Consider the following 24,157-nt stretch of genomic DNA (forward strand, 5'->3'; position numbering starts at 1 on the left):
TCATCATATTATGATAAATGGGTGGGTAGAGAGCAATGTTTTTAATAAAAAAAAATTCTATTAGAAACTGTCGGTTGTATTAATAAATAACACATTAGATCTTCTAACACAATTTAAGACTGATTTAATGACGATTTATGAAGCAAGTTCACTAGAATTGTGTATGGTTTCTTAATGCATCTTAAAACATCTCAAATTTTTTGTAGAGCGAGATTGTACCAGAGTTGTTGCTTGATGGCGGTCAATGGAAATGTTATTTAATGTTGCTTGTCATCTTTATCATCTTTTACCCTTTTATTACCTGGGGTAATAGTGTGGTCTTCACCAGCTGCCTTTGGTTTCCTAACGTGAGTCAAGTATCCATCGTTTTAAGTGGTTGGTTCTTCTTCGTTCTTAATTCTAATGTCGGAAGAGACTTCCTCCCACACTTGCAAACAAGTCCAACCAATCACAAGCAGTTGTTTGAATTTAAGGATATCTCTTTTAGATGAGTCTCATCTGCCCCCCCCCCCCCCTTGAAAGTCTACAGCCCCCCCCCCCCTGAACGAAATGGAATGTATATAGAAAATATATACTTTTACCAGTGTCTGCCCCCACTCCCTCGGAAATATCATGCGCCCCCCCCCCCACTGAGAAAAAAATCTGAAAGAAACACTGCAACCATGAGTTTAACCAACTACGCCGACCTCCTGAGGTCAGAGGCGTAGCGACCCTTCCCGGCGCCCGAGGACAAACTTTCGATTTGCACCCCCCTCAAAGTTTCGATTTGCAACCCCCCACTCAAAGTTTTGATTTGCACCCCCCTCAAAGTTTCGATTTGCACCCCTCGCTCTCTCAAACTTTCAATTTGTTTTTCCAACCTATTTTGGCGCCTCCTAAGGGCGGCGCCCAGGGACATATGTGCCCCCCCTCGCTACGCCTCTGTCAGAGGTAGATTAAAATGACCCTTTTTTAATGAACTGATATTAATATGATGTTGAATCTAATGTGGCTGATTTGTTCCTTGGTAATGTGAATCTCTAGATCAGAGGCGTAGCGACCCTTCCCGGCGCCCGGGGACATACTTTCAATTTGGCGCCCCCCTCGGGAGCAAATTTTCGATTTGCACCCCCCCCCCCTCGAACTTTTCATTTGCACCCCCCCCTCAAACTTTCGATTTGCACCCCCCCCCCCCTCGAACTTTTCATTTGCACCCCCCCCCCCCCTCAAACTTTCGATTTGCACCCCCCCTCGAACTTTTCATTTGCACCCCCCTCAGACTTTCAATTTGGCGCCCCCTCTAAGGTCGGCGCCCGGGGACATATGTCCCGCCCCCCCCCCCCCTCGCTACGCCTCTGCTCTAGATCTAGGCCAAATGCCAGATTATTATTTTTAAGTTTTAATAATGTTGACGTGTGTCGGTCAATGAAATATTTTTAAATGGCGAAACTCTCACAGCCGGCAAAAATTTTTAACTTCTAGACCTACAGTGGAACTAAAATAGTGACGAGTGTCTAAGACTAGGCTAGAATAGAATAAGTTATTAAAACTGCTAGCCTAGAGATTCTAGTGGTCTAACTAAGTGACTTTGGGTACATTTTAATAACATTAACGAAAATTTCTGATAAAACTCTCTAGATCTAGGTCTACGTAAACTTAACTTGATTTTAAATTGGGTATTCAAAATTTATTTGGATTCTTGAGCTTTGATTTTAAATTTTAGACCGGGTGTTCAAAGTTGAAAGTACAAAAGTGAGTACTGAGTACTGAGTTACACAACCAAGTTAGTTAATAAAATCAGTTAGGCCAATGGCTAGATTTAGATTATCTAGATCTAGAATCTAGGCCCTAAAAAAAAAATATTTTTACTCAGTATCTAGATTTCTAGATCTAGAATAATCTTGAGTCTAGATCTGGAAGTCTAGATCTAGATCTAGTGTAGATTAGAATCGTTCATACCCACATTCACATACACTCAGACTCAACTAACATTTGAACATGAGTAACTTGAAACTTGCTAGTTCATTCAATCATGGGACTGTCTATTGCCCTATTGGTACTTACTACAAATAGTCCTCAGAAGGCTATTCGTAGTTGGCTATTTTTAGCCAACAAATCATATATATTTTTTAATTTATTGTCCTGCACATGCGTGCATAATTATTTTTTTTTATTATCTTGTGCATGACACTCGACTTTTTGAACAATATTGGAACTGTTCAGGTGGTGGAAGTGGTTACGCATCGGCTGGTTTGTTTTCGAGGTGTGTGTTCTATTCCTTTTGGCTCAAAGTTTTGATTTTTAATTTTATTTTACTTAGGGGCCTAAGGGTTAGGGTTAGGCATTTGTCTTAGGGTTAGGCATTAGGGTTTAGGGTTAAGCATTAGGGATGGTGATTAGGGTAGGGTAAGAGTTAGGTTTAAGGTTAGTAATGTATCTAAAAAAAATTAGTTCTACATAGCATGAATAACTTTGAATAAGGGAATTTAAGAATCACAGAAAAATGCCTTTGTAGGGCTATTGTAGTAAAGTACGAATAGCCGCAGCCTTTAGCCTAATCATTAACATTTACTGTGGAATTTGGGCAATTTCAATTGATTTGAATTTGGGTTCTTCAACACTTCTCAGTAGTCAGTGTAAACTAGATTCTAGACTCTGCAGTAGTTATGAGGACTAGCTCACTAGAGTGACTAGATCTAGAATCTAGTTTTAGTTATTAGGATGACAAGGGCTAGCTAGATCTTCAGTCTCTTTACGAGTGGCATATTCTATTTCTATATTTGATAATATATTGTGATACAGGTCATAAAAATTGAGACAGTTGTGAATGGTAGTCTCGAATAACTTATTAATTATATAAAAAGTCGGATGTGATGTTGCTAAAATAAAAGTTGCTACAAAACAAAAATTTTAAAAAGCCAAAACAATTTGGTTGTTTTCAGAAAATATCAACAAGCAAGGCCTGTGGTTTGATACAAATAATTTTATTTTAAAATTTACAAATTATTACAAAGTGGGGTTTTAGAAGATTGATTGCAGAGTTCCTGTACAGCCAATCAATGTCTGTCTTATGAAAGGGAAACTTAGGTTAGGCCTATAGTTTATGCTTGATGAAAATAAATAGAAAAGTAGCCTTAAACTAAAAAAAAATATGTTTGCACCTTTAATTTATAATTTATATTTATTATAGTTAAAATTATAGCTCTAAATTACTAGCTGACAGAAATCCCTTCTTTAATTTTAACTTAACTGTCATGCTGTGTTTATTTCAGACATTGGTGGGGGGACACTTAAAACTTACTGGGAGGGGAAGATGGACTTACATTTCCTGGTAATGGGGCAGACACTGGTTAAAGTATATATTTTGTATAGACCTATAAATTGTAGGCATATACTTTTCTATTTATTTTGAGGAAGGGAGAAATTGGATGTGCTCCATATGCAAGATCAAATCACCCTCCTAAAATCCCAGGAGCTATTGGAAATCTTATAAAGAAAATTTAAAAGTTTAAAAACAATCACAATTTCTAAATTGGGGAAAAATTCATATCTGTTTTATGGTGTTATAGGGACATACTTTTTAGGATGGGCAACAGGGTAAAATCTTTTTATCTGTCTTTAATCTCTTATAAGCTGCTAGCCCAGTGTAGATTTACATCCAAGGAAATTTTAATGTTTGGTTAAACATGTCCCATAGATTTTAGTTCCATTTGCAACTATTCCACATCTCTTCATCATGCAATCTATTATTTCCAAGGCTTTTTTTTGGAACTTTTAGTGAAGGTCAAGACAGCTGGACATAATGAAAAAACAATGATTGACACATGATTACTTAATTACTTGCTAACTTTTTAATGGCACTTGTTTTATTTTTACAGTTAGTGGTTAAAAAACAAGGTCAGTGGGGTTTAATTACAGGTCTTGTATGCATCATGATTACTGCTATATGGAAAGGTTACTCTAGGCTGCTTGGGAGGTTTCCACTGCCAACTATGTCATGCACAACTGGTAGGTAAGGAATTTATATGTTGTGTGAAGTGGGTAGTATTGCCAACTAACTAGAGTATTTATTCTTAATTTAACAATTATTTGTGATGTAGACTACATTAAAATCTAAACCAAAGATTGAGTATTCTTAATTTAACAATTATTTGTCATGTAGACTACATTAAAATCTAAACCAAAGATTGAGTATTCTTAATTTAACAATTATTTGTCATGTAGACTACATTAAAATCTAAACTAAAGATTAAGTATTTATTCTTAATTTAACAATTATTTGTCATGTAGACTACATTAAAATCTAAACTAAAGATAGAGTATTTATTCTTAATTTAACAATTATTTGTCATGTAGACTACATTAAAATCTAAACTAAAGATAGAGTATTTATTCTTAATTTAACAATTATTTGTCATGTAGACTACATTAAAATCTAAACTAAATATTGAGTATTTATTCTTAATTTAACAATTATTTGTCATGTAGACTACATTAAAATCTAAACTAAAGATTAAGTATTTATTCTTAATTTAACAATTATTTGTCATGTAGACTACATTAAAATCTAAACTAAATATTGAGTATTTATTCTTAATTTAACAATTATTTGTCATGTAGACTACATTAAAATCTAAACTAAAGATTAAGTATTTATTCTTAATTTAACAATTATTTGTCATGTAGACTACATTAAAATCTAAACTAAAGATAGAGTATTTATTCTTAATTTAACAATTATTTGTCATGTAGACTACATTAAAATCTAAACTAAAGATAGAGTATTTATTCTTAATTTAACAATTATTTGTCATGTAGACTACATTAAAATCTAAACTAAAGATAGAGTATTTATTCTTAATTTAAATTTAACAATTATTTGTCATGTAGACTACATTAAAATCTAAACTAAAGATTAAGTATTTATTCTTAATTTAACAATTATTTGTCATGTAGACTACATTAAAATCTAAACTAAAGATAGAGTATTTATTCTTAATTTAACAATTATTTGTCATGTAGACTACATTAAAATCTAAACTAAAGATAGAGTATTTATTCTTAATTTAACAATTATTTGTCATGTAGACTACATTAAAATCTAAACTAAAGATAGAGTATTTATTCTTAATTTAACAATTATTTGTCATGTAGACTACATTAAAATCTAAACTAAAGATAGAGTATTTATTCTTAATTTAACAATTATTTGTCATGTAGACTACATTAAAATCTAAACTAAATATTGAGTATTTATTCTTAATTTAACAATTATTTGTCATGTAGACTACATTAAAATCTAAACTAAAGATTAAGTATTTATTCTTAATTTAACAATTATTTGTCATGTAGACTACATTAAAATCTAAACTAAAGATTAAGTATTTATTCTTAATTTAACAATTATTTGTCATGTAGACTACATTAAAATCTAAACTAAAGATAGAGTATTTATTCTTAATTTAACAATTATTTGTCATGTAGACTACATTAAAATCTAAACTAAAGATAGAGTATTTATTCTTAATTTAACAATTATTTGTCATGTAGACTACATTAAAATCTAAACTAAATATTGAGTATTTATTCTTAATTTAACAATTATTTGTCATGTAGACTACATTAAAATCTAAACTAAAGATTAAGTATTTATTCTTAATTTAACAATTATTTGTCATGTAGACTACATTAAAATCTAAACTAAAGATTAAGTATTTATTCTTAATTTAACAATTATTTGTCATGTAGACTACATTAAAATCTAAACTAAATATTGAGTATTTATTCTTAATTTAACAATTATTTGTCATGTAGACTACATTAAAATCTAAACTAAAGATTAAGTATTTATTCTTAATTTAACAATTATTTGTCATGTAGACTACATTAAAATCTAAACTAAAGATAGAGTATTTATTCTTAATTTAACAATTATTTGTCATGTAGACTACATTAAAATCTAAACTAAAGATAGAGTATTTATTCTTAATTTAACAATTATTTGTCATGTAGACTACATTAAAATCTAAACTAAAGATAGAGTATTTATTCTTAATTTAACAATTATTTGTCATGTAGACTACATTAAAATCTAAACTAAAGATTAAGTATTTATTCTTAATTTAACAATTATTTGTCATGTAGACTACATTAAAATCTAAACTAAAGATAGAGTATTTATTCTTAATTTAACAATTATTTGTCATGTAGACTACATTAAAATCTAAACTAAAGATAGAGTATTTATTCTTAATTTAACAATTATTTGTCATGTAGACTACATTAAAATCTAAACTAAAGATAGAGTATTTATTCTTAATTTAACAATTATTTGTCATGTAGACTACATTAAAATCTAAACTAAAGATAGAGTATTTATTCTTAATTTAACAATTATTTGTCATGTAGACTACATTAAAATCTAAACTAAATATTGAGTATTTATTCTTAATTTAACAATTATTTGTCATGTAGACTACATTAAAATCTAAACTAAAGATTAAGTATTTATTCTTAATTTAACAATTATTTGTCATGTAGACTACATTAAAATCTAAACTAAAGATTAAGTATTTATTCTTAATTTAACAATTATTTGTCATGTAGACTACATTAAAATCTAAACTAAAGATAGAGTATTTATTCTTAATTTAACAATTATTTGTCATGTAGACTACATTAAAATCTAAACTAAAGATAGAGTATTTATTCTTAATTTAACAATTATTTGTCATGTAGACTACATTAAAATCTAAACTAAAGATTAAGTATTTATTCTTAATTTAACAATTATTTGTCATGTAGACTACATTAAAATCTAAAACAAAGATAGAGTATTTATTCTTAATTTAACAATTATTTGTCATGTAGACTACATTAAAATCTAAACTAAAGATAGAGTATTTATTCTTAATTTAACACTTATTTGCCATGTAGACTTCATTAAAATCTAAACTAAATATTGAGTATTTATTCTCAATTTAACACTTATTTGCCATTAAAATGTGAACTAAAGATGGTAATTTTATCTGGATAGGTTGTCTGATGGCAACAGGTGATTGTATAAGTCAGACTGTAATTGAAAGAAAAACATGGAAACAATATGACGGTATACGAACTGGGAGATTTTTAGTCTTTGGATTTTTTGTTTTTGTAAGTTTTTTTTTTTAAATTTATGGTTGAAATAAAATTAGCCAACTAGGATACTCAAAGATGGACAGGGGGTATAATTAGTAGCTTTAACTATTGAAAATTAAAAATTCTTTTTTTCTAAATAGGGTCCAGCTATGAGATTTTGGTATTTAACATTAGACAAGCTGTATGCTGGAAAGAAATTGGCAGCTTTAAAGATGACGGCCACTGATCAGGTAATTTGAAGAAAAACTAACTTCAAATAATGTGAGAGGACTGGGCATCATGTAATTAGAAGATAGACTTAAGATGTGTATTTTCTTTGACTTTTTTCTTAATTCTAATGATAGAAGGGATCCCCTCCAATAGAATTAAGTATTACGTGTCAACTTGCTATGCAGTACATAGGCAGGTGGCTCTGATTTCAGCCTGCCTTTCTTTTTGGATTTGCTTCCATAGTCTTTGTCCAACCAAGAACAAACTACACAGCAGCAGTTGTTTGATTTTGGAGTTGTCTCTCTTAGAAGAGTGGCTGTCCCCAGCTGTCGAGCCACATCTGCCCGGGGTTAGAATCGAGACTTTCTGGTTTAGCAACCAGGAGCTTTACCAACTCAACCATGCGGACCCCTGATTCTTTTACAAAACTTTGCACATTTTTTTTAGAAACATAAAACTTGCATGACAATTACTGAATATCAGTGATTTGTTTTTTTCTTTTGTTTTATTACTTTTAATGACTTGTTTTTTTTCCAGATAGTTATGTCACCTATATTTCTTTCCACTTTTTTGATTGGTATGGGCCTGTTAAAGCGGGAATCTCCAGAGCAAATCAAAGATCATTTTAAAAATGTAAGTCTCAAGCTTACACAACATGTTACCTCCTACCACTTCATGAGTGGAAGCCAAGCGTATATATTGTTATAGAGAATAAAATGAATTAGATATAAAGTACACTACATTTTTAAAAAGCAGATAGCCAGTGTTGAATTTGTCTATTATTGTATTATCAGAACACTACCACACATGTCATACTGGTATGCTTAAGTATATGTTGTCCATTGATGATGTTACCACTGATTAGGAGAGGCCATCTGTATTGTTGCTGTGATCATCTGCCATGTAATACCCACACTATAGTGCTGTGATCATCTGCCATGTAATACCCACACTATAGTGCTGTGATCATCTGCCATGTAATACCCACACTATAGTGCTGTGATCATCTGCCATGTAATACCCACACTATAGTACTGTGATCATCTGCCATGTAATACCCACTATAGTGCTGTGATCATCTGCCATGTAATACCCACACTATAGTACTGTGATCATCTGCCATGTAATACCCACACTATAGTGTTGTGATCATCTGCCATGTAATACCCACTATAGTGCTGTGATCATCTGCCATGTAATACCCACACTATAGTGCTGTGATCATCTGCCATGTAATACCCACACTATAGTGCTGTGATCATCTGCCATGTAATACCCACACTATAGTGCTGTGATCATCTGCCATGTAATACCCACACTATAGTGTTGTGATCATCTGCCATGTAATACCCACACTATAGTACTGTGATCATCTGCCATGTAATACCCACACTATAGTGTTGTGATCATCTGCCATGTAATACCCACTATAGTGCTGTGATCATCTGCCATGTAATACCCACACTATAGTGCTGTGATCATCTGCCATGTAATACCCACACTATAGTGCTGTGATCATCTGCCATGTAATACCCACACTATAGTACTGTGATCATCTGCCATGTAATACCCACACTATAGTGTTGTGATCATCTGCCATGTAATACCCACACTATAGTGTTGTGATCATCTGCCATGTAATACCCACTATAGTGCTGTGATCATCTGCCATGTAATACCCACACTATAGTGCTGTGATTATCTGCCATGTAATACCCACACTATAGTACTGTGATCATCTGCCATGTAATACCCACTATAGTGCTGTGATCATCTGCCATGTAATACCCACACTATAGTGCTGTGATCATCTGCCATGTAATACCCACACTATAGTGCTGTGATCACCTGCCATGTAATACCCACACTATAGTGTTGTGATCATCTGCCATGTAATACCCACACTATAGTGCTGTGATCATCTGCCATGTAATACCCACACTATAGTACTGTGATCATCTGCCATGTAATACCCACACTATAGTGCTGTGATCATCTGCCATGTAATACCCACACTATAGTGCTGTGATCATCTGCCATGTAATACCCACACTATAGTGCTGTGATCATCTGCCATGTAATACCCACACTATAGTGCTGTGATCATCTGCCATGTAATACCCACACTATAGTACTGTGATCATCTGCCATGTAATACCCACACTATAGTGTTGTGATCATCTGCCATGTAATACCCACACTATAGTACTGTGATCATCTGCCATGTAATACCCACACTATAGTGCTGTGATCATCTGCCATGTAATACCCACACTATAGTGCTGTGATCATCTGCCATGTAATACCCACACTATAGTACTGTGATCATCTGCCATGTAATACCCACACTATAGTGTTGTGATCATCTGCCATGTAATACCCACACTATAGTGCTGTGATCATCTGCCATGTAATACCCACACTATAGTGCTGTGATCATCTGCCATGTAATACCCACACTATAGTGCTGTGATCATCTGCCATGTAATACCCACACTATAGTGCTGTGATCATCTGCCATGTAATACCCACACTATAGTGCTGTGATCACCTGCCATGTAATACCCACACTATAGTGCTGTGATCATCTGCCATGTAATACCCACACTATAGTGCTGTGATCATCTGCCATGTAATACCCACACTATAGTGCTGTGATCATCTGCCATGTAATACCCACACTATAGTGCTGTGATCATCTGCCATGTAATACCCACACTATAGTACTGTGATCATCTGCCATGTAATACCCACTATAGTGCTGTGATCATCTGCCATGTAATACCCACACTATAGTACTGTGATCATCTGCCATGTAATACCCACACTATAGTGTTGTGATCATCTGCCATGTAATACCCACTATAGTGCTGTGATCATCTGCCATGTAATACCCACACTATAGTGCTGTGATCATCTGCCATGTAATACCCACACTATAGTGCTGTGATCATCTGCCATGTAATACCCACACTATAGTGCTGTGATCATCTGCCATGTAATACCCACACTATAGTGTTGTGATCATCTGCCATGTAATACCCACACTATAGTACTGTGATCATCTGCCATGTAATACCCACACTATAGTGTTGTGATCATCTGCCATGTAATACCCACTATAGTGCTGTGATCATCTGCCATGTAATACCCACACTATAGTGCTGTGATCATCTGCCATGTAATACCCACACTATAGTGCTGTGATCATCTGCCATGTAATACCCACACTATAGTACTGTGATCATCTGCCATGTAATACCCACACTATAGTGTTGTGATCATCTGCCATGTAATACCCACACTATAGTGTTGTGATCATCTGCCATGTAATACCCACTATAGTGCTGTGATCATCTGCCATGTAATACCCACACTATAGTGCTGTGATTATCTGCCATGTAATACCCACACTATAGTACTGTGATCATCTGCCATGTAATACCCACTATAGTGCTGTGATCATCTGCCATGTAATACCCACACTATAGTGCTGTGATCATCTGCCATGTAATACCCACACTATAGTGCTGTGATCACCTGCCATGTAATACCCACACTATAGTGTTGTGATCATCTGCCATGTAATACCCACACTATAGTGCTGTGATCATCTGCCATGTAATACCCACACTATAGTGCTGTGATCATCTGCCATGTAATACCCACACTATAGTGTTGTGATCATCTGCCATGTAATACCCACACTATAGTACTGTGATCATCTGCCATGTAATACCCACACTATAGTGTTGTGATCATCTGCCATGTAATACCCACACTATAGTGCTGTGATCATCTGCCATGTAATACCCACACTATAGTGCTGTGATCATCTGCCATGTAATACCCACACTATAGTGCTGTGATCATCTGCCATGTAATACCCACACTATAGTGCTGTGATCATCTGCCATGTAATACCCACACTATAGTGCTGTGATCATCTGCCATGTAATACCCACACTATAGTGCTGTGATCATCTGCCATGTAATACCCACACTATAGTGCTGTGATCATCTGCCATGTAATACCCACACTATAGTGTTGTGATCATCTGCCATGTAATACCCACACTATAGTACTGTGATCATCTGCCATGTAATACCCACACTATAGTGTTGTGATCATCTGCCATGTAATACCCACACTATAGTGTTGTGATCATCTGCCATGTAATACCCACTATAGTGCTGTGATCATCTGCCATGTAATACCCACACTATAGTGCTGTGATCATCTGCCATGTAATACCCACACTATAGTACTGTGATCATCTGCCATGTAATACCCACTATAGTGCTGTGATCATCTGCCATGTAATACCCACACTATAGTGCTGTGATCACCTGCCATGTAATACCCACACTATAGTGCTGTGATCATCTGCCATGTAATACCCACACTATAGTGTTGTGATCATCTGCCATGTAATACCCACACTATAGTGCTGTGATCATCTGCCATGTAATACCCACACTATAGTGTTGTGATCATCTGCCATGTAATACCCACACTATAGTGAGCCATAAAGTACAAGGTTTTCTTCTTGTCAATGTTATGATCACAATAATCTTTGAGGATGGCAGAGCACCTTCACAACCCTTTCTCTTGCTGTTACTGTTGTATTGGATCTATCCCAACACCTTTCTGTAGCTGCTACTGTTGTATTGGATCTATCCTAACACCTTTCTCTTGCTGCCACTGTTGTATTGGATCTATCCCAACAACTTTCTGTTGCTGCTACTGTTGTATTGGATCTATCCTAACACCTTTCTCTTGCTGCCACTGTTGTATTGGATCTATCCTAACACCTTTCTCTTGCTGCCACTGTTGTATTGGATCTATCCCAACACCTTTCTCTTGCTGCTACTGTTGTATTGGATCTATTCCAACACCTTTCTGTAGCTGCTACTGTTGTATTGGATCTATCCTAACACCTTTCTCTTGCTGCTACTGATGTATTGGATCTATCCCAACACCTTTCTGTAGCTGCTACTGTTGTATTGGATCTAACCCAACATCTTTCTGTTGCTGCTACTGTTGTATTGGATCTATCATAACACCTTTCCGTTGCTGCTACTGTTGTATTGGATCTATCCCAACACCTTGTTGTTGCTGCTACTGTTGTATTGGATCTATCCCAACACCTTTCTCTTGTGCTGCTACTGTTGTATTGGATCTAACCCAACACTTTTCTGTTTTGGAAATTATAATTGCAAGTATTTTTATTTCAGGATTTCCCTTCAATACTGTTAAACAATTACAAGGTAAATCTATTTTTATTTGATTACCAAAGTAAAAAAAAATTACTATGATTTATTTGCTAACAAGGGTATCCCCAGGATTTTATATATGAAATACTAATAAATAACTGTAATTTTTGTCTTTAGGTTTGGCCAGCAGCCCAAATAATTAATTTTTACTTCATGCCGCTTCAGCACAGGTACGTGAACAAGTTTTCATTAATATTACGAATATTTTAAGTCTTATTATTTAATTTAGAATGTCAATAAGTGCTCTTTCATGTGAACCCTTTAGCCAGATATCAGTTATTCATTTGTAATCTGTCTCATCTTAGAAGTGTATCTGCATCTTTTGTTTATACATAAAAATATTTGAGTTTCAACCAACAATCCAACATTTCTTCCTGGTTAAAGATCCTCCATAAACTTCATCACACTCCCAGTGGGTTTGTGTAGGGTTCAAACTTAAATCTAAGACTTTTATTAAGAAATTGTGAAGACCGACTGTTATGACTTTATAGAAAGTGGGATGCATTTAAAATTAAAAGGTAATTTTTTTTTAAACTGAATTTTAGTTATTTTTCAGTTTTGTAAAGTATTATTAAAAATTCAATCAATGCACCTATCTTTCACTAATTAAACTAAAAAATAAAATTCAACTATTAACTGATGATCAGTAATATTTTTGGCGAAATGAATCTACCTAGCAAATAGCTAACAGTCTTCTTCTTAATCTTAATATTTGACCGTATTTCTCCAACACAATTAAGTATTACATGACAACCTGTTATGCGCTATCTGGCCCCTTTACTTGGGTTTAAATCTGCTTTTCTTTCTGGATTTGTTTCCATAGCTTTGTCCATTCAGGAACAAAAAGGCAGCAGTTGTTTAATTTTGGAGTTTTCTCTCTTTGGGGGTTTGACCTTGGAACTATTTGGTTTAGCAACACCAAGCTCTACTAAACCCACAATGCTGATCCCCACACTTAACAATATGTGTATTTATTTTTTTGTCATTGGTGAAAGCATGATGTCATTTATAGACAGCTGTTTTTATTTAACTTTCAGAGTGTTGTTAGTGAACTTTGTATCTGTGGGTTGGAATACCTACCTGTCATGGGCATCAGAAAATAGCTCAAGGACAACTTCATGATGTTAATTTTTCTGGCATGCTGTACTGTAGTTCTAGAACACCACAGATCATATCATTCCCTTCACATTGGTTTTAATTTATTTCATGTTTCACTGAGTGATGGTGTTTGTATGGTTTACAAACATTGGAATTTTTCTTGAAAGTTGTAGTTAAATTGAATGAAACAGAATGAAAGTAAAACTGCTATATTAGCTGTATGGGTATTCATACTTGCCATGTTTAAATTTTTTTGTATATTAATGAGATGGTTGTGTATTTTTTTTAGTCACTTCACAAAGTTGAAAATGATTTTTTTCTAACATGTCTTATACTCAGGGTATTCTATTTGGTACATTGTGTGCTTCTTTGTTGAGTCCAAGTAATCAGGGACAACTAGTTTGTATAGGCATTAAGTCATAAGGACTGGAAAGTAGTGACAGCTCTTTCCATGATGTCATTGTTCTTTCTACTCGACGATCTCAATATTTGAAAAAATATATATACAGATTTCATTTACTTACAAACTGTACCATTAAACAGACAATGAATGCTTATCAAACTTAAATATCCAATATCCAGATTTTAAAAATTTACACCAGAATAGACTTTTTCACATCACTTGTAAAGCCTGTTTTTTTTTTTTATTTAATTTTACTGAGATTTTGAGACAAAACATACAAAGTAATAAACAGGACAAGATTTGCTGATATCAAAACCATGTTTTTTTTTTATATCTTGTTAAACCAATTTACAAAAAAAAATTTGTTTTCAATGTATGTCTATGTACAGAATAGATATTTGTTTGATGAGGAACTCACTAGTGTTATGTGCAAACATAAACAGAACACAATAGCCAGCATGGGTAGTTCTTGACACTTCCTCACCCTCCGTACTGGACACAACGCTTTAATGCTATAGGTACACACATACAAGACAATCAGATGTCTAAGTTTGTATGTTAACAAAATGGTCGATCTCTCACATACATTTGTACAAAAAGTACAGCGACCACAGGGAAATTTCTTCAAAATTTCTAATATGCAATTTTTCTTAAAATTACAGCTTTTCTATATAGTAAATCAATTACAAATTTTGACTTTGTTATTCTGACACAAAAAAATAAATACATTAAAAAAAATTGAAATTTAAAAAGGATTAAAATACTGAAGAAATTTTTTTTTTTAAATATTGATAAACTTTAATACACATCTGTGCCTCAAAGGGGTAATATAAATGGGGTACATTTAAAGGTCATGTGCGCAACTTAAAAGGAACAGCTGATTTGAATGAAGGGTATCATCTCAAATAGAAGAGAAGCCGAACTTAGTGTTGCAAAAGAACAGGGGAGAGCATGCACAACCCATCCATTTTACTCATTTTAGCAAGGTTCTTTTCATTCTGCTGACTGCAATGTTGAAGTCCACTGGATTGGAACTTGCTTCAGTGACCTGCAAGGCCACTGGTCATCTGCACACCAACTAGACGTGCTTTGGTCAAGCAGTCATACGGAACAGAGTATTTTATTTTTTAAAATTCTTTGAAATAAAAAAAAAAATGGGTACAAGTTCACACTGTCACAAATATAAACTAAACTGCTAGAGACTGGCTCAGGTCTACCTACACAAAATCAACAGGCAACTTGAAAACATTTCCACCAACCCAAAATACAATAGTATAAAATCAGCTAACAAATTGGTACACAACAATGTATAATAAAAAAATTTAAAATGGCCAACACTACACATAGACTATTAAATCATCCATTATTTGTACATTTACCAGCCCAGTTGTTTGATGACCATTCAGATCTGACAGCTTTAGGAATTCCAGACCACTGAGTTGAAATATGAATGGATTAAAGGATTTAATCCACATCTTTAGAGTGGATTAAAGTATTTAATCCACATAATTAAAATATGAATGGATTAAAGGATTTAATCCACATCATTAAAATATGAATGGATTTAAGTATTTTATCCACATAATTAAAATATGAATGGATTAAAGCATTTAATCCACATCATTAAAATATGAATGGACCAAAGGATTTAATCCACAAAATTATAATGTAAATGGACTATAGAAATTAATCCACAAAATTAAATTGTTTACAGACTATAGAATGTAATCCACAAAAATAATATGTGGACTCTAGAACCTAAAAAATACTGAAGTGCATCTATCAAACATTTCAAGCTCTATAAGTGGTACAAAGCAAGGATACACTTCCATCCCCATGGTAAAGCAATAAAAGATTTTAAAAAGCAAAATAAATGTACAGAACACAAAAGTTATAGAAAACAAAAAAAAATATTTTTTTTCCATCAAAGATATTTTTAATTTAAATCTCTCAGTAAACTATTAAAGTAAAATAAATAAAAAATTGCAAATAAACATTTTTAATTTCTTATAATCCATATACAGACAGTAAAATGATACACAACTCACTGTTTTTTAAAATCTATATCTCCTGCAACAATCTAGAATTTTTTATAATAAAAAATAGTTGTGTAACGAGAATTTTATGGTCATTTTTTTATAAAGAAGATAATAGCAGGATATCATTTTTATATGAGTTATCTAAAATATTTTAAAAACTTCGTTCATAGCATCACCATCAAGTAATACTTGTATGTAGCTTAAAAGGTTAATTGTATTGCAAATAAAAAGGATATGTCTGTACGTAATAAAACATTAAGTAGTTGTAGCAATCATCTTGAGCCCAGTGTTCAAGCCGACCCAGTCGTATGCTGGTCAGACTTGTCCGCGCTATTGTTCAACGTATGCAACTAAATTAAAGTGGCCATCACAACCAAAAACTTATTTATACAAAAATCTCAAACCAATCTACTACAACAATATTCTAAACACAAGACCAGTTCATTGGTTTTATAAGATGGTTGAATTAAAGTTCACCTGAAACAGGTGGTAAATGGAGAGACAAAAATTGAAAGAGGGTGACCTACAGCAGATTCATAAAATATTCTATGAACACATGGAATACAAAGAAACAATTGAAATTAGTGTGAGTAACCTACATCTCGGCTACACACTAACCCATGCGCCAGTAACAATTGACCATCTAGGCGACAGATTGCCACCAGCTTGTAGTACACACCACCCCATGTGCCAGTAACAATTGGGACCATAATTTACAAGGCAGAAATGACATGCAAAAAAATATATCAACGGGTGAGGGGATAGAGCTGGGTGTGAAAACTATAGAACAATTCAGTTTGTACATGCCCTTTATAGAATCTCTGTGCAGTGCATGTTATAAATACAAATGATATTGTTCATGGACACGTTAAATTCTCTTCATCTGTTGTATCAATATGTCCAACAGAATCTCTGCATTAATTTGTAAAGCCTTGTATATGTTCTCAACACATCACATGAGAAACCAATGAAAGAATGAGCTCACACTAAACCATTATGTACACACTCAGCTGACTGTCAGCTTCCCCTAGTGTTGTCCCTGGTGTTATATCATTTGCTCCACATATAAACAACACTGGCACTGAACAAGACTTGATAGCAATGTTTTATTTAAAACTTGACCAACTTACAATGCTGCAGTTAAAAATTTGAGTAAAAGTAGAAACCAGCTGTACACAGTAATAAAAATATTTTTTTTTTGTTCTGTCTAAAACAATGGAGCTACCATTTAAAAATTATAAATTTTTTTTTTTACATGAACTGATACAACATAAAAAAACTGCAACATACAGTCTGTATTTAAAAATGATGAGCATCTAGAAATCCGTGCAGGCCATACATCATATGGGTACACCTCATAGTGTTACTGGCTAGGTGATTTATCACAAAACCAATATTCAAAGTAAAGCTTAGTAAAGGGCCTCAACTCTGGTGCTAGTTCTTTCCCTTTATGACTTGTCAGGTTGTCAATTTCATACAATTCTAAAAGATCTGAAATTTAAAAAAAATGTAATACTTATTGCTAAAGCATGGAGTAAAAATCTGTCCTTAAATCTGGAAGCTTTGTCTATAAATAATTATTTTAATATCTGGATCCACCATCTTATGATCAGTGATCACCATCTTTTATCTTAAAGTTTAACTGATAGTACTACCATGGAGTTCAAACCACTAAAAACGTACCACTATTATTAATGCTTCGTTTCCGTCAGCTTCATTCCATGCATTTCATGTCTAATATCATCAACCTAAAGGCAAGAAAAAAAATTTAACTCTAGTAAGTCTAATATAAATACAGTAATATCAATTCACTGTGTGTATCATATAAGTGCAATATTAAAAAAATAAACATAAGCTAAACCCTAAACTTACTCTATATATCAAATATAAGCTAAAGCCTAAAATAACTTAATACACCATATATAGGCTAAAGTCTAGACTTACCCTAGAATCTCCATTGTGGTTGGGGTGCCTGGTGTCAGCCTCATCTAAAATATAAGAATAACAGTGGGTGACACAACATAACAGTGGGTGACACAACTTAACATTGGGTGACACAACACAACAGTGGGTGACAAAACATAACAGTGGGTGACAGAACATAACAGAGGGTGATAAAACATAACAGTAGGTGACACAATATAACAGTAGGTGACACAACATAACAGTGGGTGACACAATATAACAGTGGGTGACACAACTGTGGTAAGGGAGATACCAGACATTTATGACTACTATTAACCAACCATCTCCCAATATCTCCCTGCAGGTCAATTATCCCCAAGCCAATAACTGGAGTTGAAGATTACCTCTTTCAAGTGAATTACATAGCAACAATTAACCTTACTTTAACTATAAGAGATAAAGTTTGATTAACACTGGGATTAGCATTAAGAACATTCTAGACGGAGTAAACTTATACTACAATTTTCCCATTCTGGTTATAGAATCCTTCATTTGAACACTTTAGCTGCAAAATGTAAAATAACTATTCTCAAAAGGAGGGTAATTATGGTGGAGAGAAATTGAAAAGAGCCAATGGCAGTGTGGGAGGGCCTTTAACGAGCTAGAATAATTTTCTTTCAATTGAACTCACCAGCAAAAGTGATGTCTACAGCCTGAAGCCCCTTTGTCATATTTTTATTGGCAGAATCCTTGGACAACTCCTGGGCCTTGGCTATGACTGCCTGGGCTTGCACTGCATCATTTTCAAGGCTCTTCATTCTGTCAAACATGGTGTCATGGGTCAAACATGGTGTCATGGGTCAAACATGGTGTCATGGGTCAAACATGGTGTCAGTGGTCAAACATGGTGTCATGGGTCAAACATGGTGTCATGGGTCAAACATGGTGTCATGGGTCAAACATGGTGTTAAACATGGTGTCATGGGTCAAATATGGTGTCAAGGGTCAAATATGGTGTCATGGGTCAAACATGGTGTCATGGGTCAAACAAACATGGTGTCATGGGTCAAATATGGTGTCATGTGTATGTGTCAATAAATTGACTGGGTTATTTTTATGTGTCGATAAACAGACCGGGTTCTATTTTTGTGTTAATCAATGACAGAGTTATATTGGTGTGTTAAAAAAAATTGGTGATACTTTTTTATTTAAGTTCTCTCAAAATGGATGGATTAGTAAATCATGAACAGACTGGCTTACAGTTAAATTTATTGTAATAGCTTTGGTATTAATATAATTTTTAAGTACATTTTTAAAGTATTTTTTGTCTCTTCAACAGACACATATTAGAATAAATATAATGTAAAACAATGGAGTAAAATTGAGATTAAATCTATAAAAACTAAGCTGATCAAACAAAATGTGTATAAAACATGGATCATGGGAGCTGACAAACAAAATAACCCCAATGTACTTGGCTTAGTGCATGCAGCCAATGATTTTAACATATTGATGATAAAGCTAGAAACAAAATACATCTACTTAATTTTGATTCCAGCATCCCACGGTTTAGCATACTCAATCATAAAAATATTTGGACTAGTAGTAAAAAAAAATATAGGTATGTGAAGCATCTATAATGAAATGTGGCTTACTATAAAAAATCAGCATCACTAGATGGAAACAATGGATAGTTGACCACAGTTTGTATTGTTTTACACAACAAATAAAGAGCCAGGAATAAAGCTAATGTCAAATTCTAGCATAAGTTATTTTAAAATGATCTATAATCAATTTTTAAATGATAAAAATTATTTTAGTGATATACAATCATAAATTATTATATTTGTTATAGTGATGTCTTGTAAATTTTAATTAAATGTAGCATTCTAATTAAAAGCACTAAGTTTAAAGTTTAAAGTGAGAGCTCATGCAATCATGTGATTATTGTTCTTAGCGCAGGTTTTACACAATTAATTTATGTATATGATATCCTACATATAATTTAAAACATTTCACTACTGAGAAGGATAAGGGGAAAAAAAAGCCACTTCTGAAAAAACAAAATTGTTTTATCTACTTTTTTCAGTAATTGGTAATTTTTTTTAAAAAATCTTAATCTTTTCACTAATAAACACAGCTTGTAAATAAATCAGCTGTCTAAGGTCAAGTCTTCAGGTGATTATCTAAATATCTAATGATAAACAACCCTGTAAATGGTATACTTCTATCCATACATAATTAATGTTTAAAACCCCATTGATAACTGTTAAACCCTCCAATCTAATGATTGAAGTAAATAGTTGTGCAGCCATAAAATCATGTACTAATACAAAACTCCTGTAAATATAGATGTGCAGCCTACAAATCACACAATGATACAGAATCTTATAAAAAAAACTGTGAAGCCCTCCTATCTTCTACTGATACAAGAATTCTGCAAAGAGCAGTACAGCCTTCCAATGATCTAATGATAAAAAAAATTGTGTAAATAGCTAGAGAGCCCTTCACACATCTAATGATATAAAACTCCTGAAAATAGCAGAATATTTAGCAGCACTACTGTAAAGCGCTAAAAAAGTAAAAAATATTCCCCCAGTTGATGATGTCCTGCTCTAGGCACATCTAATCCAATTTAGTGTACTCTGATTAATTACCATGCTAATTATTATTTAAAAAAAAACAACACTTTTTTTTAATCTGCTTACAATTCATGGACATTAAGTTTTTGCCTTTTTTCAAGTCAGGTTGCTTAAAATAAATAGAATCCATTGTTGAGACTCATTTTCTTACATTAAAAACAAGCCCCTACCTAACCCTAGACAAGTCTAATGCCTAGAGCAGGACCACAGACTAGCAAAGGGCCATCTACTAAATGTAAGGTCTCTCAAACCTAGCCCTCCGCCATGATGCTCTTTTCTCCGCCTCCCTCTCTCTAGCATTCATGTTCTCTGTGGACGGCCCTGACACAACTGCCCTGAGATGTAAAGTGTACCAACATAACAGTGGATCACCACTTGCTACAAACTGTTGTGTTACCAAATATCTTTTCACTCACTCACACTTTGGTGAGATGTAAAGTTTACCAACATAACAGTGGATCACCACTTGGTACAAACTGTCGTGTTACCAAATATCTTCTCACTCACTCATACTTTGGTGAGATGTAAAGTTTACCAACATAAAACAGGATCACCACTTGCTACAAACTGTCGTGTTACCAAATATCTTCTCACAAATACTTAGGTGAGACGTAAAGTTTACCCACATCAGGTTGGATCACCATTTGGTACAAATGTAAGTCGCTTTAATCATAACAATATAAAATAGTGTTATTTTTTAGGAAATTCTATTCCCTAAGTTAATCATTTTGTAATCTTTTAAAACAATAATATCATAATATAAACGTGAGAAAACATTTATTTAAACCATGTCTGATTGATTCTATAGAAACCATGCGGTGCTAAAATAATCCCAACAGTTATTAACATATCAAATCAAAAAGACAAATGATGTCAAATTTAATATTTAAATTATTGGTAACTTTTTTTTAAATTTTAACTGCACAACTCTAAGACATGAAGAAAAATTTTTTTTTAACGTTTTCAATCCCCTTGTACAAAAACAGTTGCTGAAGGTATTGAGCTAAAAGTATGTAGTCATTTTAACCCTGAGGCTTTTAATTCTAAAATGTGGTTGTAAATACCAATTATAATAATATAAGACTAGGGGTAGATCATTCATCTTGTCATGTTTTAACATGTGTGGAGTAGGACTAATCTTGTTAGCATGGTAGAACTATTAATGTATTTCACATTCAAAAGAAGCAAAAAATATTTGTGAACACACAGAAAAAGTGAAATAACATATCCTGATAAGACAAAGAAAACAGATAGAAAATGTTTAGAGTAAAATATAACAGATACTTATAGATTGATCAAATTTAACAAAGAAAAACATCAAGTAACAAAAACCACACTAGAAAAAAAATAGCAACACTTAAACGGTTAAACATTATACCAACAAGATTCATGCTGTGAAGTCTGTAGAATGACAACAGAACAATAACAAAACATATTGATCTAGTGGTAGACAACAGCTACGCAGTTCTAACAAAACATATGGTAAAAAAACAGCTACGCAGTTCTAACAAAACATATGGTAAAAAACAGCTACGCAGTTTAACAAAACATGTAGTGAATAACAACAGCTATGCAGTTCTAACAAAACATGGTAAAAAACAGCTACGCAGTTTAACAAAACATGTAGTGAATAACAACAACTATGCAGTTCTAACAAAACATGTAGTGAATAACAACAGCTACGCACTTCTAACAAATCATATAGTGGTAGACAACATAGCAACTTATTTCTACAATGTTGTCAACAGAGAAAACAATGAATTGTTTTAAACTGCTGGAGACTAGGACAACAACACAAGTGGTTACATTACCTTTTAGAATCAAAACTAAGAGGTACAAGGGAAGCAGAAATAGCACAGTATCAGTACCTTATTTCAACCAAAGACTCATTTTCTTCTTCTTCTTCTTCGTTCTTAATTATTAGTGTTGAAGGCAGTTTAATTTTGGAGTTGTCTCTCCTAGAAGAGAGGCTGTCCCCAGCTAACGAGCCTCATCTGCCCGAGGGTTCGAACTCGAGACTTTTCGGTTTAGCAACCATGAGCTTTACCGACTCGACCACGCCGACCCCTAAGACTCATTTAATTTTCTCAATACACAGTGAAGCAAGGAGTTTAGAATAGCATAACTTAACCATTGGTAACTTTAATCTAGTGTTGGCAGCGAACATTTTATTTTGACAACAGTCTACAGCACAGGGGAAACAAATCTTGTAAATCTAGCCACAGAGTACACCTGTCATGCTGGGGTCAACACTTCTTTACCTACAGATCCCCATGTAAGTCCCCCCCCTCCCCCACTAGATATACGAGGTTTACAGGACGGCTACTCACCCTGAAAACATCTGGTCGAAGTCGTGGTCTGGAGCAATGTCCCCTGTCCCGCCTGCAACATAAGACAAGATCTCAGCCTGTGACATGCCACCCACTTTTTTAGCTGGGTCAGCCAAGGTCATGGGTCAGTGCATGCAGCCACCACAGTGGAGAGTACAACCAGTTGACCACCCGTCATTTTGTTAGCCAGGGTTAGTAAATATGTAGTAGGTTAGCCAGATGTAGTATATGCATCCATCCCAGTGATTTGTTAGCCAAGGTTAGTCAGTATGTAGTAGGTTAGCCAGACGTAGTATATGCATCCATCCCAGTGATTTGTTAGCCAGGGTTAGTCATTTGTAGTAGGTTAGCCATATGTAGTATATGCATCCATCCCAGTGATTTGTTAGCCAGGGTTAGTCAGTTGTGGTAGGTTTTGCCAGATGTAGTGTATGTATCCATCCCAGTGAGGGTATCACCAGATGACCAGAGAAATGTGTTAGCAGTGGCAAGTGTTACAGAAGCAGTAGAAGAGTCCCAAGTTCCATTAGTAATATTACCAATCACCAGCAAGTGTGAGCATGTTTGAGAAAAGTAAATACAAGCTGTGTGAGTAAGGTTACTTCATCTATTACATTTTGTTAGCGTCTGATTTTAATAGTAATAAATAAAAGAACTGATATATTGGTTAGAGTTTATGTGGCATCTTAGTATTAAACCTTTTCTTTAAATGGAAGAAAATATCAATAATAATTAGTGTGAGGTTAACATTAGTTGCTGAGTTTTTTAAATTAATTATTTAAATTACTCAAGTTATACATGCAGAAAAAAAATGAAATGTTAAGTCATGCAAAAATAACAACAATAAAATGTTGACATTCCCACTAATTAGTTTTCATAATAATCTTACTAATTTACTAAATCATGCTATTACTTTTTTCTTGCAGTAATCTTAATACAAGGGTTAGATTTGTGTTATGGATATCTCTAGCAGCTGAACGTACATACAAGCAGAATCTGTACACAGTGAATATTTTCATCATGCATTTCAATATTTATAATCTTTAGGGGTATACAGTTTAAAAAAAAATGTTATTTCAAAGATAACACCCAGTATAAAATAGAAATAATTAGTAGACATGGAAGATGCTCTAAAAG

At 33.7% G+C, this 24,157-nt stretch overlaps 2 protein-coding genes across 18 annotated transcripts in view; one reads left to right on the forward strand and one right to left on the reverse strand.

Moving 5' to 3' along the window:
* Positions 1–3,608: 3,608 nt before the first annotated feature.
* LOC131936920 (protein Mpv17) lies at positions 3,609–14,365 on the forward strand. Of its 2 annotated transcripts, none has more exons than XM_059294052.1 (7): positions 3,609–3,991; positions 7,016–7,131; positions 7,257–7,346; positions 7,864–7,959; positions 12,565–12,597; positions 12,721–12,773; positions 13,641–14,365. In XM_059294052.1, exons 2-7 carry the CDS (start codon positions 7,024–7,026, stop codon positions 13,723–13,725), a joined length of 465 nt encoding a protein of 154 aa, XP_059150035.1. In that variant the 5' UTR covers positions 3,609–3,991; positions 7,016–7,023; the 3' UTR covers positions 13,726–14,365. The 2 variants fall into 2 exon arrangements, with proteins under 2 accessions (XP_059150035.1, XP_059150034.1); XM_059294051.1 differs by having other exon boundaries at positions 3,609–3,987.
* Positions 14,366–14,403: 38 nt separating this feature from the next.
* The window catches only part of LOC131936918 (protein scribble homolog), a 59,072-nt gene continuing 49,318 nt past the window's right edge, over positions 14,404–24,157 (reverse strand). For 9 of the 16 annotated variants that reach the window (XM_059294034.1, XM_059294049.1, XM_059294045.1 and 6 more), the window contains 6 exons: positions 23,021–23,123; positions 20,942–21,025; positions 18,740–18,867; positions 18,088–18,131; positions 17,827–17,891; positions 14,404–17,634 (listed from right to left, as the gene is read on the reverse strand). In XM_059294034.1, the coding sequence (XP_059150017.1) occupies positions 17,835–17,891; positions 18,088–18,131; positions 18,740–18,867; positions 20,942–21,025; positions 23,021–23,123 (416 nt within the window). In that variant the 3' untranslated portion in view covers positions 14,404–17,634; positions 17,827–17,834. Of the gene's footprint in view, positions 17,635–17,826; positions 17,892–18,087; positions 18,132–18,739; positions 18,868–20,941; positions 21,026–22,501; positions 22,517–23,020; positions 23,124–24,157 lie in introns of all 16 variants that reach the window. The other 7 variants (XM_059294047.1, XM_059294040.1, XM_059294041.1 and 4 more) reach the window with 5 other exon arrangements.

The sequence above is a fragment of the Physella acuta genome, unplaced genomic scaffold (genome assembly GCF_028476545.2).
Source record: "Physella acuta isolate Inbredline_101_S28 unplaced genomic scaffold, ASM2847654v3 ptg000195l, whole genome shotgun sequence".
Taxonomy (NCBI): Eukaryota; Metazoa; Mollusca; class Gastropoda; family Physidae; genus Physella; species Physella acuta.

Excerpts from the sequence above, each read along its gene's own strand:
- LOC131936920 (XM_059294051.1), top strand. The coding sequence starts at position 3,834 with ATGGCACTTGTTTTATTTTTACAGTTAGTGGTTAAAAAACAAGGTCAG. Across the intron at positions 12,598-12,720 it reads TACTGTTAAACAATTACAAG|GTTTGGCCAGCAGCCCAAAT; the intron begins GTAAATCTATTT and ends TTTTGTCTTTAG. Across the intron at positions 12,774-13,640 it reads TTCATGCCGCTTCAGCACAG|AGTGTTGTTAGTGAACTTTG; the intron begins GTACGTGAACAA and ends TTTAACTTTCAG.